Genomic DNA, 14,214 nt, shown 5'->3' on the forward strand with positions numbered 1-14,214 from the left:
CAGTTGGTTTCATAATGGGTGGCAAGGAATAAGTTAGTCCTTTCAAAAGCTTTTTTGGGACAAATCATTCACTAAACCCTAAACCTCAACAAATTTTGTAATGAATAATGTGGACATTGAGCAAGTTGAGGTGACTAAACTGCTTGGAGTAACCCTGGATTGTAAACTGTCATGGTCTAAACATATTGATACAACAGTAGCTAAGAGGGAGAAGTCTGTCCATAATAAAGCGCTGCTCTACCTTCTTAACAACACTATCAACACGGCAGGTTCTACAGGTCCTAGTTTTGTTGCACCTGGACTACTGTTCAGTCGTGTGGTCAGGTGCCACAGAGGGACTTAAGAAAATTGCAATTGGCTCAGAACAGGGCAGCACGGCTGGCCCTTGGATGTACACAAGTCCCATGACTGGAACTCATCCACGCAGTAAAATTTGATTTAAAAAACAGATAAAAATACACCCTATTGAACACCAGGGACTGTGTAGAGACACAAACACAGACGCATGCATACACACACACGATAACATACACACTATAGACACACGTACACATGGATTTTGTATTGTAGGTTAGTGGTGGAGTGGCCTGTATTGTAATGTTTTTAAAATTCTATAACTGCCTTCATTTTGCTGCACCCCAGTAAGAGTAGCTGCTGCCTTGGCAGGAACTAATGAGGATCCATAATAAACCCCAGGAAGAGTAGCTGCTGCCTTGGCAGGAACTAATGGGGATCCATAATAAACCCCAGGAAGAGTAGCTGCTGCCTTGGTAGGAACTAATGGGGATCCATAATAAACCCCAGGAAGAGTAGCTGCTGCCTTGGCAGGAACTAATGGGGATCCATAATAAACCCCAGGAAGAGTAGCTGCTGCCTTGGCAGGAACTAATGGGGATCCATAATAAACCCCAGGAAGAGTAGCTGCTGCCTTGGCAGGAACTAATGGGGATCCATAACAAATACAGATAACAGCACAGATTAATGTACTCAGTTTCCTCTCTGGGGAGTTCAGTGTGTAATGATGTCATCACCAGACTGTGGAGTGTGTAATGATGTCACCACCAGACTGGAGTGTGTAATGATGTCACCACCAGACTGTGGAGTGTGTAATGATGTCACCACCAGACTGTGGAGTGTGTAATGATGTCACCACCAGACTGTGGAGTGTGTTATGATGTCACCACCAGACTGTGGAGTGTGTTATGATGTCATCACCAGACTGTGGAGTGTGTTATGATGTCACCACCAGACTGTGGAGTTTGTAATGATGTCACCACCAGACTGTGGACTGTGTAATGATGTCACCACCAGACTGTGGACTGTGTAATGATGTCACCACCAGACTGTGGAGTGTGTAATGATGTCACCACCAGACTGTGGAGTGTGTAATGATGTCACCACCAGACTGTGGAGTGTGTAATGATGTCACCACCAGACTGTGGAGTGTGTAATGATGTCACCACCAGACTGGAGTGTGTTATGATGTCACCACCAGACTGTGGAGTGTGTTATGATGTCACCACCAGACTGTGGAGTGTGTTATGATGTCACCACCAGACTGTGGAGTGTGTTATGTCATCACCAGACTGTGGAGTGTGTTATGATGTCATCACCAGACTGTGGAGTGTGTAATGATGTCACCACCAGACTGTGGAGTGTGTTATGATGTCATCACCAGACTGTGGAGTGTGTAATGATGTCACCACCAGACTGTGGAGTGTGTTCTGGTTGGAACAGCTCTTAACTCAGTGAGTGTGTCAGGATGACATCACCTATGCCAGATGTTAATAGTGTACCTGTGGGAATCTATTTGACTTTGATACATGTAGAGAATCACCTCTAAGTATCTAAGAGCTAAGGGGTAATTCAATTTCCATCCACTTTAGAGTAACCGTCTCTCTCTCCCCTCTAGATGATTATCCAACTGCTGAGCCAGTATCAAATTACCTCACAGGCTGAGGCGGTAATCTGGCACCATCACTAGGTGTCAGGCTCAACCCTGTATGTCTGTGAAGTATTGTTGGGCGATATATCAAATTTAATAGGATTTTCCAAAGGCCTTTATTTATTGCAAGTATGGTTTTAGTTTTCTTTTTTAGGTTTTATGTCCGTTTGTTCTCATGTTGTCGTTTTGGTCTCGTCTCCTTTTGTCTTTATGTGCTGTGTGCATCTCCCCATTTACACCAGAGATCTGTTTATTACAGCGCATTCAGAAAGTATTCAGACCCCTTGATTCTTTCCACATTTTGTTACGTTATACAGCCTTATTCTAAGATGTATTAAATAAAATCAATTCCTCTTCAATCTACATATAATATCCCATAATGTCAAAGTGAAAACAGGTTTTTAGACATTTTTGCAAATGTATACAAAAATTCAATACAGAAATACATTATTTACATCAGTATTCAGACTCTTTGCTACGAGACTCGATATTGAGGTCAGGTGCTTCCTGTTTCCATTGATCATCCTTGAGATGTTTCTACAACTTGATTGGAGTCTACCTGTGGTAAATTCAATTGATTGGACATGATTTGGAAAGGCACACACCTGTCTATATAAGGTCCCACAGTTGACAGTGCATGTCAGAGCAAAAACCAAGCCATGAGGTCGAAGGAATTGTCCATAGAGCTCCGAGATAGGATTGTGTCGAGGCATATTTCTGCAGCATTGAATGTCCCCAAGAACACAGTGGCCTCCATAATTTTTAAATGGAAGAAGTTTGGAACCACCAAGACTCTTCCTAGAGCTGGCCTCCCAGCCAAACTGAGCAATCGGGGGAGAAGGGCCTTGGTCAGGGAGGAGACCAAGAACCCGATGGTCACTCTGACAGAGCTCCAGAATTCCTCTGTGGAGATGGGAGAACCCTCCAGAAGGAAACTCCACCAATCAGGCCTTCATGGTAGAGTGGCCACTCCTCAGTAAAAGGCGCATGACAACCCAATCTAACATCTCTGGAGAGACCTGAAAATGACTGTGCAGCAACGCTCCCCATCCAACCTGACAGAGCTTGAGAGGATCTGCAGAGAAGAATGGGAGAAACTCCCCAAATACAGGCGTGCCAAGCTTGTAGCGTCATACCCAAGAAGACTTGAGACTGTAATCGCTGCCAAAGGTGCTTCAACAACATCTTCACCTAGCTGTCAATACACTGTGTCAGCCAGAACAACGTCTTCACCTAGCTGTCAATACACTGTGTCAGCCAGAACAACGTCTTCACCTAGCTGTCAATACACTGTGTCAGCCAGAACAACATCTAACGTCTTCACCTAGCTGTCAATACACTGTGTCAGCCAAAACAACATCTAACGTCTTCACCTAGCTGTCAATACACTGTGTCAGCCAGAACAACATCTAACATCTTCACCTAGCTGTCAATACACTGTGTCAGCTAGTCATTTTTTAAATCTTTGCTGTCATGACGGAGGACACTTAAATGTTTTCTCGCTGGGGGGGGTAATGGATGTGGTTAGGTGATCATGGTATTAATTGACAGAAGGTGCTGAGAACGTGCTTTTTCAGCCTCTTGAGGTCGAATGATGGAAATGCAGGGTATTAAAACCAATCAAAACACCTGGCCCAACCAAAACACTTGGCCCAACCAGAACACCTGGCCCAACCAAACCCAACCAAAACACCTGTTCCCAACCAAACCCAACCAAAACACCTGGCCCAACCAAAACACCTGGCCCAACCAAACACCTGGCCCAACCAAACCTAGCCAAAACACCTGGCCCAACCAAACTCAACCAAAACACCTTGCCCAACATACAGACAGCAAAGTTCTATTCTTGAATTGATTGATTGACCTGTCCTCTTCATGTTTCTCCCAGGGAGCATCTGGGTTCCCCTGGTGATTGATTGATTGACCTGTCCTCTCCTGTTTTCTCCCAGGGAGCATCTGTCAGTAGGAGGGTTCCCCTGGTGGCTGAGATGCTTCATCATCAACTGTATCCTCTTCCTCCTCCTCTTCTTCCTCACAACCCCTGCCATCATCATCTCCACCATGGACAAGTTCAACGTCACCAAGCCTGTCGAGTACCTCAACGTGAGTCACCTTTGACCTCTCTTAGTGAAGCTCAGGAGGTCGACCATAAGACGGCGTTCCAAATGGCACCCTATTCCCTATTATGGCGCCCTATTCCCTATTATGGTGCCCTATTCCCTATTTAGTGCACTATATAAAGAAATAAAGTCCTATTTGGGAGGCAGCCTCAGTTCGACCCTTTTCAAGCCAAGCTGTACTGCACTGGCCTGGTTACACAACCACTGTGCTGGAACTATCAGAGCCAGCAGAGTACGGTTTGGTTGACACTATAGTGGGAAAAGGGCATTCATCTGTGTACTATTCCTAACCTTAACTGTTCACCTTGATCTGCAATCTTTCCCTTCTCCCCTTCTACCTCTCCTTCTCTTCTCATCCTCCTCCTCATCCTCGTCCTCCTCTTCCTTCCTCTCCCTCCTCTTCCTCCCTCTTCCTCTCCTCCTCCAGAACCCCATCGTGACCCAGTTCTTCCCCACCCTGCTGCTGTGGGCCTTCTCCGCCCTGCTACCCACCATCGTGTACTACTCTGCCTTCTTCGAGGCCCACTGGACACGGTACCACTCACACACACACTGGACACGGTACCACTCACACACACACTGGACATGGTACCACACACACACTGGACACGGTACCATTCACACACACACTGGACACGGTACCACTCACACACATACTGGACACGGTACCACACACACACTGGACACGGTACCACACACACACACACTGGACACGGTACCACACACACACACATACTGGACACGGTACCACACATACACACATACTGGACACGGTACCACTCACACACATACTGGACACGGTACCACTCACACACACATACTGGACACGGTACCACACACACTGGACACGGTACCACACACACACACACACACACACACTGACACGGTACCACACACACTGGACACGGTACCACACACACACACACTGGACACGGTACCACACACACACTGGACACACACTACACACACTGGACACGGTACCACACACACACACACTGGACACGGTACCACACACATACTGGACACGGTACCACTCACACACATACTGGACACGGTACCACACATACACACACTGGACACGGTACCACACATACACACACTGGACACGGTACCACACATACACACATACTGGACACGGTACCACTCACACACATACTGGACACGGTACCACACATACACACACTGGACACGGTACCACACACACTGGACACGGTACCACACACACTGGACACGGTACCACACACACTGGACACGGTACCACACACACTGGACACGGTACCACACATACACATACTGGACACGGTACCACACATACACACATACTGGACACGGTACCACACACACACATACTGGACACGGTACCACACACACACTGGACACGGTACCACACATACTGGACACGGTACCACACATACACACATACTGGACACGGTACCACACACACACATACTGGACACGGTACCACACATACACACACTGGACACGGTACCACACACACACACATACTGGACACGGTACCACACACACACTGGACACGGTACCACACACACACACACTGGACACGGTACCACACACACACTGGACACGGTACCACACATACACACATACTGGACACGGTACCACACACACACACACACGGTGGACACGGTACCACACACACACACACTGGACACGGTACCACACACACACATACTGGACACGGTACCACACACACACTGGACACGGTACCACACATACACACACTGGACACGGTACCACACACACACACACACGGACACGGTACCACACATACACACACTGGACACGGTACCACACACTCACACACCAGCTTCCGGCGCCGACAGAGATGGCCGCCTCGCTTCGCGTTCTAGGAAACTATGCAGTTTTTTGTTTTTTTACGTGTTATTTCTTACACTAGTACCCCAGGTCATCTTAGGTTTCTTTACATACACCCGAGAAGAACTACTGAATATAAGATCAGCGTCAACTCACCATCAGTACGACCAAGAATATGTTTTTCGCGATGCGGATCCTGAGTTCTGCCTTACAACCAGTGTAACCGAGTGGATCACATGCAGCGACCAAAAAAAAAACGACTCAGAAAAAGAGGGAAACGAAGCGGTCTTCTGGTCAGACTCCGGAGACGGGCACATCGTGCACCACTCCCCAGCATTCTTCTTGCCAATGTCCAGTCTCTTGACAACAAGGTTGATGAAATCCGAGCAAGGGTAGCATTCCAGAGGGACATCAGAGACTGTAACGTTCTCTGCTTCACGGAAACATGGCTAACTGGAGAGACGCAATCCGACGGTGCAGCCAGCGGGTTTCTCCACGCATCGCGCCGACAGAAACAAACATCTCTCTGGTAAGAAGACGGGCGGGGGCGTATGCCTTATGGCCAACGTGACATGGTGTGATGAAGGAAACATACAGGAACTCAAATCCTTCTGTTCACCTGATTTAGAATTCCTCACAATCAAATGTAGACCGCATTATCTACCAAGAGAATTCTCTTCGATTATAATCACAGCCGTATATATCCCCCCCAAGCAGACACATCGATGGCTCTGAACAACTTTATTTAACTCTCTGCAAACTGGAAACGATTTATCCGGAGGCTGCATTCATTGTAGCTGGGGATTTTAACAAGGCTAATCTGAAAACAAGACTCCTAAATTTTATCAGCATATTGATTGCGCAACCAGGGGTGGAAAGACCCTGGATCATTGTTACTCTAACTGGACGCATATAAGGCCCTGCCCCGCCCCCTTTCGGAAAAGCTGACCACGACTCCATTTTGTTGATCCCTGCCTACAGACAGAAACTAAAACAAGAAGCTCCCACGCTGAGGTCTGTCCAACGCTGGTCCGACCAAGCTGACTCCACACTCCAAGACTGCTTCCATCACGTGGACTGGGAGATGTTTCGTATTGCGTCAGACAACAACATTGACTGGCTGATACGGTGTGCGAGTTCATTAGAACGTGCGTTGAAGATGTCGTTCCCATAGCAACGATTAAAACATTCCCTAACCAGAAACCGTGGATTGATGGCAGCATTCGTGTGAAACTGAAGGCACGAACCACTGCTTTTAATCAGGGCAAGGTGTCTGGTAACATGACTGAATACAAACAGTGCAGCTATTCCCTCCGCAAGGCTATCAAACAAGCTAAGCGCCAGTACAGAGACAAAGTAGAATCTCAATTCAACGGCTCAGACACAAGAGGTATGTGGCAGGGTCTACAGTCAATCACGGACTACAGGAAGAAACCCAGCCCAGTCACGGACCAGGATGTCTTGCTCCCAGGCAGACTAAATAACTTTTTTCCCGCTTTGAGGACAATACAGTGCCACTGACGCGGCCTGCAACGGAATCATGCGGTCTCTCCTTCACTGCAGCCGAAGTGAGTAAGACATTTAAACGTGTTAACCCTCGCAAGGCTGCAGGCCCAGACGGCATCCCCAGCCGCGCCCTCAGAGCATGCGCAGACCAGCTGGCCGGTGTGTTTACGGACATATTCAACCAATCCCTATACCAGTCTGCTGTTCCCACATGCTTCAAGAGGGCCACCATTGTTCCTGTTCCCAAGAAAGCTAAGGTAACTGAGCTAAACGACTACCGCCCGTAGCACTCACATCCGTCATCATGAAGTGCTTTGAGAGACTAGTCAAGGACCATATCACCTCCACCCTACCTGACACCCTTGACCCACTCCAATTTGCTTACCGCCCAAATAGGTCCACAGACGATGCAATCTCAACCACACTGCACACTGCCCTAACCCATCTGGACAAGAGGAATACCTATGTGAGAATGCTGTTCATCGACTACAGCTCGGCATTCAACACCATAGTACCCTCCAAGCTCGTCATCAAGCTCGAGACCCTGGGTCTCGACCCCGCCCTGTGCAACTGGGTACTGGACTTCCTGACGGGCCGCCCCCAGGTGGTGAGGGTAGGCAACAACATCTCCTCCCCGCTGATCCTCAACACTGGGGCCCCACAAGGGTGCGTTCTGAGCCCCCTCCTGTACTCCCTGTTCACCCACGACTGCGTGGCCATGCACGCCTCCAACTCAATCATCAAGTTTGCGGACGACACAACAGTGGTAGGCTTGATTACCAACAACGACGAGACGGCCTACAGGGAGGAGGTGAGGGCCCTCGGAGTGTGGTGTCAGGAAAATAACCTCACACTCAACGTCAACAAAACTAAGGAGATGATTGTGGACTTCAGGAAACAGCAGAGGGAACACCCCCATCCACATCGATGGAACAGTAGTGGAGAGGGTAGCAAGTTTTAAGTTCCTCGGCATACACATCACAGACAAACTGAATTGGTCCACTCACACAGACAGCATCGTGAGGAAGGCGCAGCAGCGCCTCTTCAACCTCAGGAGGCTGAAGAAATTCGGCTTGTCACCAAAAGCACTCACAAACTTCTACAGATGCACAATCGAGAGCATCCTGGCGGGCTGTATCACCGCCTGGTATGGCAACTGCACCGCCCTCAACCGTAAGGCTCTCCAGAGGGTAGTGAGGTCTGCACAACGCATCACCGGGGGCAAACTACCTGCCCTCCAGGACACCTACACCACCCGATGCTACAGGAAGGCCATAAAGATCATCAAGGACATCAACCACCCGAGCCACTGCCTGTTCACCCCGCTGTCATCCAGAAGGCGAGGTCAGTACAGGTGCATCAAAGCTGGGACCGAGAGACTGAAAAACAGCTTCTATCTCAAGGCCATCAGACTGTTAAACAGCCACCACTAACATTGAGTGGCTACTGCCAACACACTGTCAATGACACTGACTCTACTCCAGCCACTTTAATCATGGGAATTGATGGGAAATGATGTAAATATATCACTAGCCACTTTAAACAATGCTACCTTATATAATGTTACTTACCCTACATTGTTCATCTCATATGCATACGTTGATACTGTACTCTATATCATCGACTGCATCCTTATGTAATACATGTATCACTAGCCACTTTAACTATGCCACTTGGTTTACATACTTATCTCATATGTATATACTGTACTCGATATCATCTACTGTATCTTGCCTATGCTGCTCTGTACCATCACTCATTCATATATCCTTATGTACATATTCTTTAACCCCTTACACTGTGTATAAGACAGTAGTTTTTTTTGAATTGTTAGTTAGATTACTTGCTCGTTATTACTGCATTGTCGGAACTAGAAGCACAAGCATTTCGCTACACTCGCATTAACATCTGCTAACCATGTGTATGTGACAAATAAAATTTGATTTGATTTGATTTGATTTGGACACGGTACCACACACACACACACTGGACACGGTACCACACACACACACACTGGACACAGTACCACACACATACTGGACACGGTACCACACACACACTGGACACGGTACCACACACATACTGGACACGGTACCACACACATACTGGACACGGTACCACTCACACACACACTGGACACGGTACCACTCACACACATACTGGACACGGTACCACTCACACACATACTGGACACGGTACCACACATACACACGGAGTAAATGTTGATCTTTTCTACTGTGTATCTAACACGTCTGGTCCCAGATCTGTTTGTCACTATGTAGGAGTTTGCAAAACCAGCACAAACTGATCTGGGACCTGGCTAACCTACTTAGACCGGATAGCTCTTGTATTCTGTATTTGTCAATGTGTAATGTGAATAATTTAGATTTTTCTGTGTATTCTAATTAGGTCTGGAGAGAACAGGACCACAATGCATAAATGTTACACCTTCCTCATCTTCATGGTCTTACTGCTGCCCTCTCTAGGACTCAGCAGGTACTACACGTCTTCATTATTGTCCATGAACACTTTTAAATTGGGAATCAATTTGATTGGAGATACACAACACACTCCCCCGCATCTCGTCATGATCCATCCAGCTGTTACCGAGAACCACTATAACGGATTTTTGGACAGGGTCGTTAGCATTAGGTTTGTCAGACAAAGTTTTTTGCCCTAACCTTGGTTAAAGACGTCGTATTAAAACGAGGCTACAGAGTCCGTAATGTGACATTTAGATCCATTTGGACTGAATAAGTTTGTAGGTGCAACAGTTTTTATTAAATGTATAATTAATAATCACACATTTCCCTCCATTAAGTACCAACCCTCTGCTACCTTTTTATACTGTATATACAGTGGGGCAAAAAAAGTATTTAGTCAGCCACCAATTGTGCAAGTTCTCCCACTTAAAAAGATGAGAGAGGCCTGTAATTTTCATCATAGGTACACTTCAACTATGACAGACAAAATGAGAAAAAAAAATCCAGAAAATCACATTGTAGGATTTTTAATGAATTTATTTGCAAATTATGGTGGAAAATAAGTATTTGGTCAATAACAAAAGTTTATCTCAATACTTTGTTATATACCCTTTGTTGGCAATGACAGAGGTCAATTTTTTTCTGTAAGTCTTCACAAGGTTTTCACACACTGTTGCTGGTATTTTGGCCCATTCCTCCATGCAGATCTCCTCTAGAGCAGTGATGTTTTGGGGCTGTTGCTGGGCAACACAGACTTTCAACTACCTCCAAAGATTTTCTATGGGGTTGAGATCTGGAGACTGGCTAGGCCACTCCAGGACCTTGAAATGCTTCTTACGAAGCCACTCCTTCGTTGCCCGGGCGGTGTGTTTGGGATCATTGTCAAGCTGAAAGACCCAGCCACGTTTCATCTTCAATGCCCTTGCCGATGGAAGGAGGTTTTCACTCAAAATCTCACGATACATGGCCCCATTCATTCTTTCCTTTACACGGATCAGTCGTCCTGGTCCCTTTGCAGAAAAACAGCCCCAAAGCATGATGTTTCCACCCCCATGCTTCACAGTAGGCATGATGTTCTTTGGATGCAACTCAGCATTCTTTGTCCTCCAAACATGACGAGTTGAGTTTTTACCAAAAAGTTATATTTTGGTTTCATCTGACCATATGACATTCTCCCAATCTTCTTCTGGATCATCCAAATGCTCTCTAGCAAACTTCAGACGGGTCTGGACATGTACTGGCTTAAGCAGGGGGACATGTATGGCACTGCAGGATTTGAGTCCCTGGCGGCGTAGTGTGTTACTGATGGTAGGCTTTGTTACTTTGGTCCCAGCTCTCTGCAGGTCATTCACTAGGTCCCCCCGTGTGGTTCTGGGATTTTTGCTCACCGTTCTTGTGATCATTTTGACCCCACGGGGTGAGATCTTGCGTGGAGCCCCAGATCGAGGGAGATTATCAGTGGTCTTGTATGTCTTCCATTTCCTAATAATTGCTCCCACTGTTGATTTCTTCAAACCAAGCTGCTTACCTATTGCAGATTCAGTCTTCCCAGCCTGGTGCAGGTCTACAATTTTGTTTCTGGTGTCCTTTGACAGCTCTTTGGTCTTGGCCATAGTGGAGTATGGAGTGTGACTGTTTGAGGTTGTGGACAGGTGTCTTTTATACTGATAACAAGTTCAAACAGGTGCCATTAATACAGGTAACGAGTGGAGGACAGAGGAGCCTCTTAAAGAAGAAGTTACAGGTCTGTGAGAGCCAGAAATCTTGCTTGTTTGTAGGTGACCAAATACTTATTTTCCACCATAATTTGCAAATAAATTCATTAAAAATCCTACAATGTGATTTTCTGGATTTTTTCAAAGGTATTTGGCTAAGGTGTATGTAAACTTCTGACTTCAACTGTATACATATATTTTTTTATTGTCTTTGGTATGACTCTGCCAGGGATCGAACTCCCAACCTTCCATTCTGAGGGCGGACACCCCACTGCATGCGGACACTCTCAATGGAGCCCATCACTAGCCTTAATCTGGGTTCACTGGCCTTAATCTGGGTTCACTAGCCTTAATCTGGGTTCACTAGCCTTAATCTGGGTTCGCTCACCTTAATCTGGGTTCGCTCACCTTAATCTGGGTTCACTGGCCTTAATCTGGGCCTTAATCTGGGTTCACTAGCCTTAATCTGGGTTCGCTCACCTTAATCTGGGTTCACTGGCCTTAATCTGGGTTCACTGGCCTTAATCTGGGTTCACTAGCCTTAATCTGGGTTCACTAGCCTTAATCTGGGTTCACTCGCCTTAATCTGGGTTCACTAGCCTTAATCTGGGTTCGCTCACCTTAATCTGGGTTCACTAGCCTTAATCTGGGTTCACTCGCCTTAATCTGGGTTCACTAGCCTTAATCTGGGTTCGCTCACCTTAATCTGGGTTCACTAGCCTTAATCTTGGTTCACTAGCCTTAATCTGGGTTCACTAGCCTTAATCTGGGTTCACTAGCCTTAATCTGGGTTCACTAGCCTTAATCTGGGTGCAGGAAACTGTCCCTTTATGATCCCATTCTCAGTCATGGAGTCTCTAATCCAATCGTCAACCACCTCTCCTATCACTCTGAGAACTGTTTCCTTCTTCCTTCCAGTCTGGACGTTTTCTTCCGATGGCTGTTTGACAAGCGCTTCCTGGCTGACGCTGCCGTGAGGTTTGAGTAAGTAGCAGTTCCTAGTTCCTCACCAACTTTCTTCCTAGGTTCCTGGCGTCTAGAGAGTTTTTTTTCCTAGCCACCGTACGTACCCTCTACATCTGCATTGCTTGCTGTTTAGCGTTTTAGGCCGGCTGTCTGTATAAGCACATTGTGACGTCGTCTGATGGATTTGACCACAGTGTTAGCCACAAGACATTACTTTGGATGAATGAGACTTGCCTATCAGCCTCAGAATGATGTTTTCTAAATCTTATGTAATTGTTGTTGAACATTACATGGGTATGTCCTTACAATACTCGTCAGCAGCGGTAACTATATTATATTTTATTATTATTATATTATATTTTAATCTGTTGAGTGTCGTCTTTTAGGAAGGGCTGAACCCCTAGCAGCCTAACCAGGGGTATTTTAATCTTACCCCACGAGGTCAGGGTCAGGTTTCCAGCAGGACTAGAATGAGTTACCACACCTGGCCAGCAGGGTTAGAATGAGTTACCACACCTGGCCAGCAGGGTTAGAATGAGTTACCACACCTGGCCAGCAGGGTTAGAATGAGTTACCACACCTGGCCAGCAGGGTTAGAATGAGTTACCACACCTGGCCAGCAGGGTTAGAATGAGTTACCACACCTGGCCAGCAGGGTTAGAATGAGTTACCACACCTGGCCAGCAGGGTTAGAATGAGTTACCACACCTGGCCAGCAGGGTTACTAGGCCAGCAGGGTGAATGAGTTACCACACCTGGCCAGCAGGGTTAGAATGAGTTACCACACCTGGCCAGCAGGGTTAGAATGAGTTACCACACCTGGCCAGCAGGACTAGAATGAGTTACCACACCTGGCCAGCAGGACTAGAATGAGTTACCACACCTGGCCAGCAGGACTAGAATGAGTTACCACACCTGGCCAGCAGGGTTAGAATGAGTTACCACACCTGGCCAGCAGGGTTGAATGAGTTACCACACCTGGCCAGGGGTTAGAATGAGTTACCACACCTGGCCAGCAGGACTAGAATGAGTTACCACACCTGGCCAGCAGGGTTAGAATGAGTTACCACACCTGGCCAGCAGGGTTAGAATGAGTTACCACACCTGGCCAGCAGGACTAGAATGAGTTACCACACCTGGCCAGCAGGACTAGAATGAGTTACCACACCTGGCCAGCAGGGTTAGAATGAGTTACCACACCTATTCAATCTTCTCAGATCCAGAGTGAATAGGGTCTGAGATTCAGTGAGTAATATTGTTGTTGTGATGTAATATCCTGTCTTTACCCCACCTCATAGTCTAACGTAGTGGTTCTTATCTTAGCCCTACCTTGTCAGGTAACAATTATCTCCTCTGGACCAATCAGAACAGCTTCCATGTTCTCTCATCATATTGTGTCCTTATGGAACTGGCTGTTTGATTTGGGGTTAGGATAGTCATTTAGGAGGGAGTAAGTCTGTCATATCCCCCTTTCACACTGTTGTCCCGACCCGTACTGGGCCGGGCCTGGTTACGTGTCCCACTTCGCTTCAGAAACCATGCTGCAATGAGAACAGAACAAATCCACCGTAGTGTGGTTCTGGTTGGCACTGTAGTGTGAAAAAGGTATGTTATTGTTGCGATGTCATTTCCTGTCTCCTCAC

At 46.9% G+C, this 14,214-nt stretch overlaps 1 protein-coding gene across 4 annotated transcripts in view; it reads left to right on the plus strand.

Annotated features, from left to right (window-relative positions):
* Positions 1-14,214, plus strand: part of LOC112224714 (CSC1-like protein 2) — a 93,823-nt gene that overhangs the window by 56,463 nt on the left and 23,146 nt on the right. For 3 of the 4 annotated variants that reach the window (XM_042305823.1, XM_042305826.1, XM_042305825.1), the window contains 4 exons: positions 3,895-4,048; positions 4,493-4,599; positions 9,817-9,903; positions 12,524-12,589. In XM_042305823.1, coding sequence (XP_042161757.1) covers positions 3,895-4,048; positions 4,493-4,599; positions 9,817-9,903; positions 12,524-12,589 — 414 coding nt within the window. Of the gene's footprint in view, positions 1-3,894; positions 4,049-4,492; positions 4,600-9,448; positions 9,453-9,816; positions 9,904-12,523; positions 12,590-14,214 lie in introns of those variants that run through there. The other variant, XM_042305827.1, reaches the window with a different exon arrangement.

The sequence above is a fragment of the Oncorhynchus tshawytscha genome, linkage group LG25, assembly GCF_018296145.1.
Source record: "Oncorhynchus tshawytscha isolate Ot180627B linkage group LG25, Otsh_v2.0, whole genome shotgun sequence".
NCBI lineage: Eukaryota > Metazoa > Chordata > Actinopteri > Salmoniformes > Salmonidae > Oncorhynchus > Oncorhynchus tshawytscha.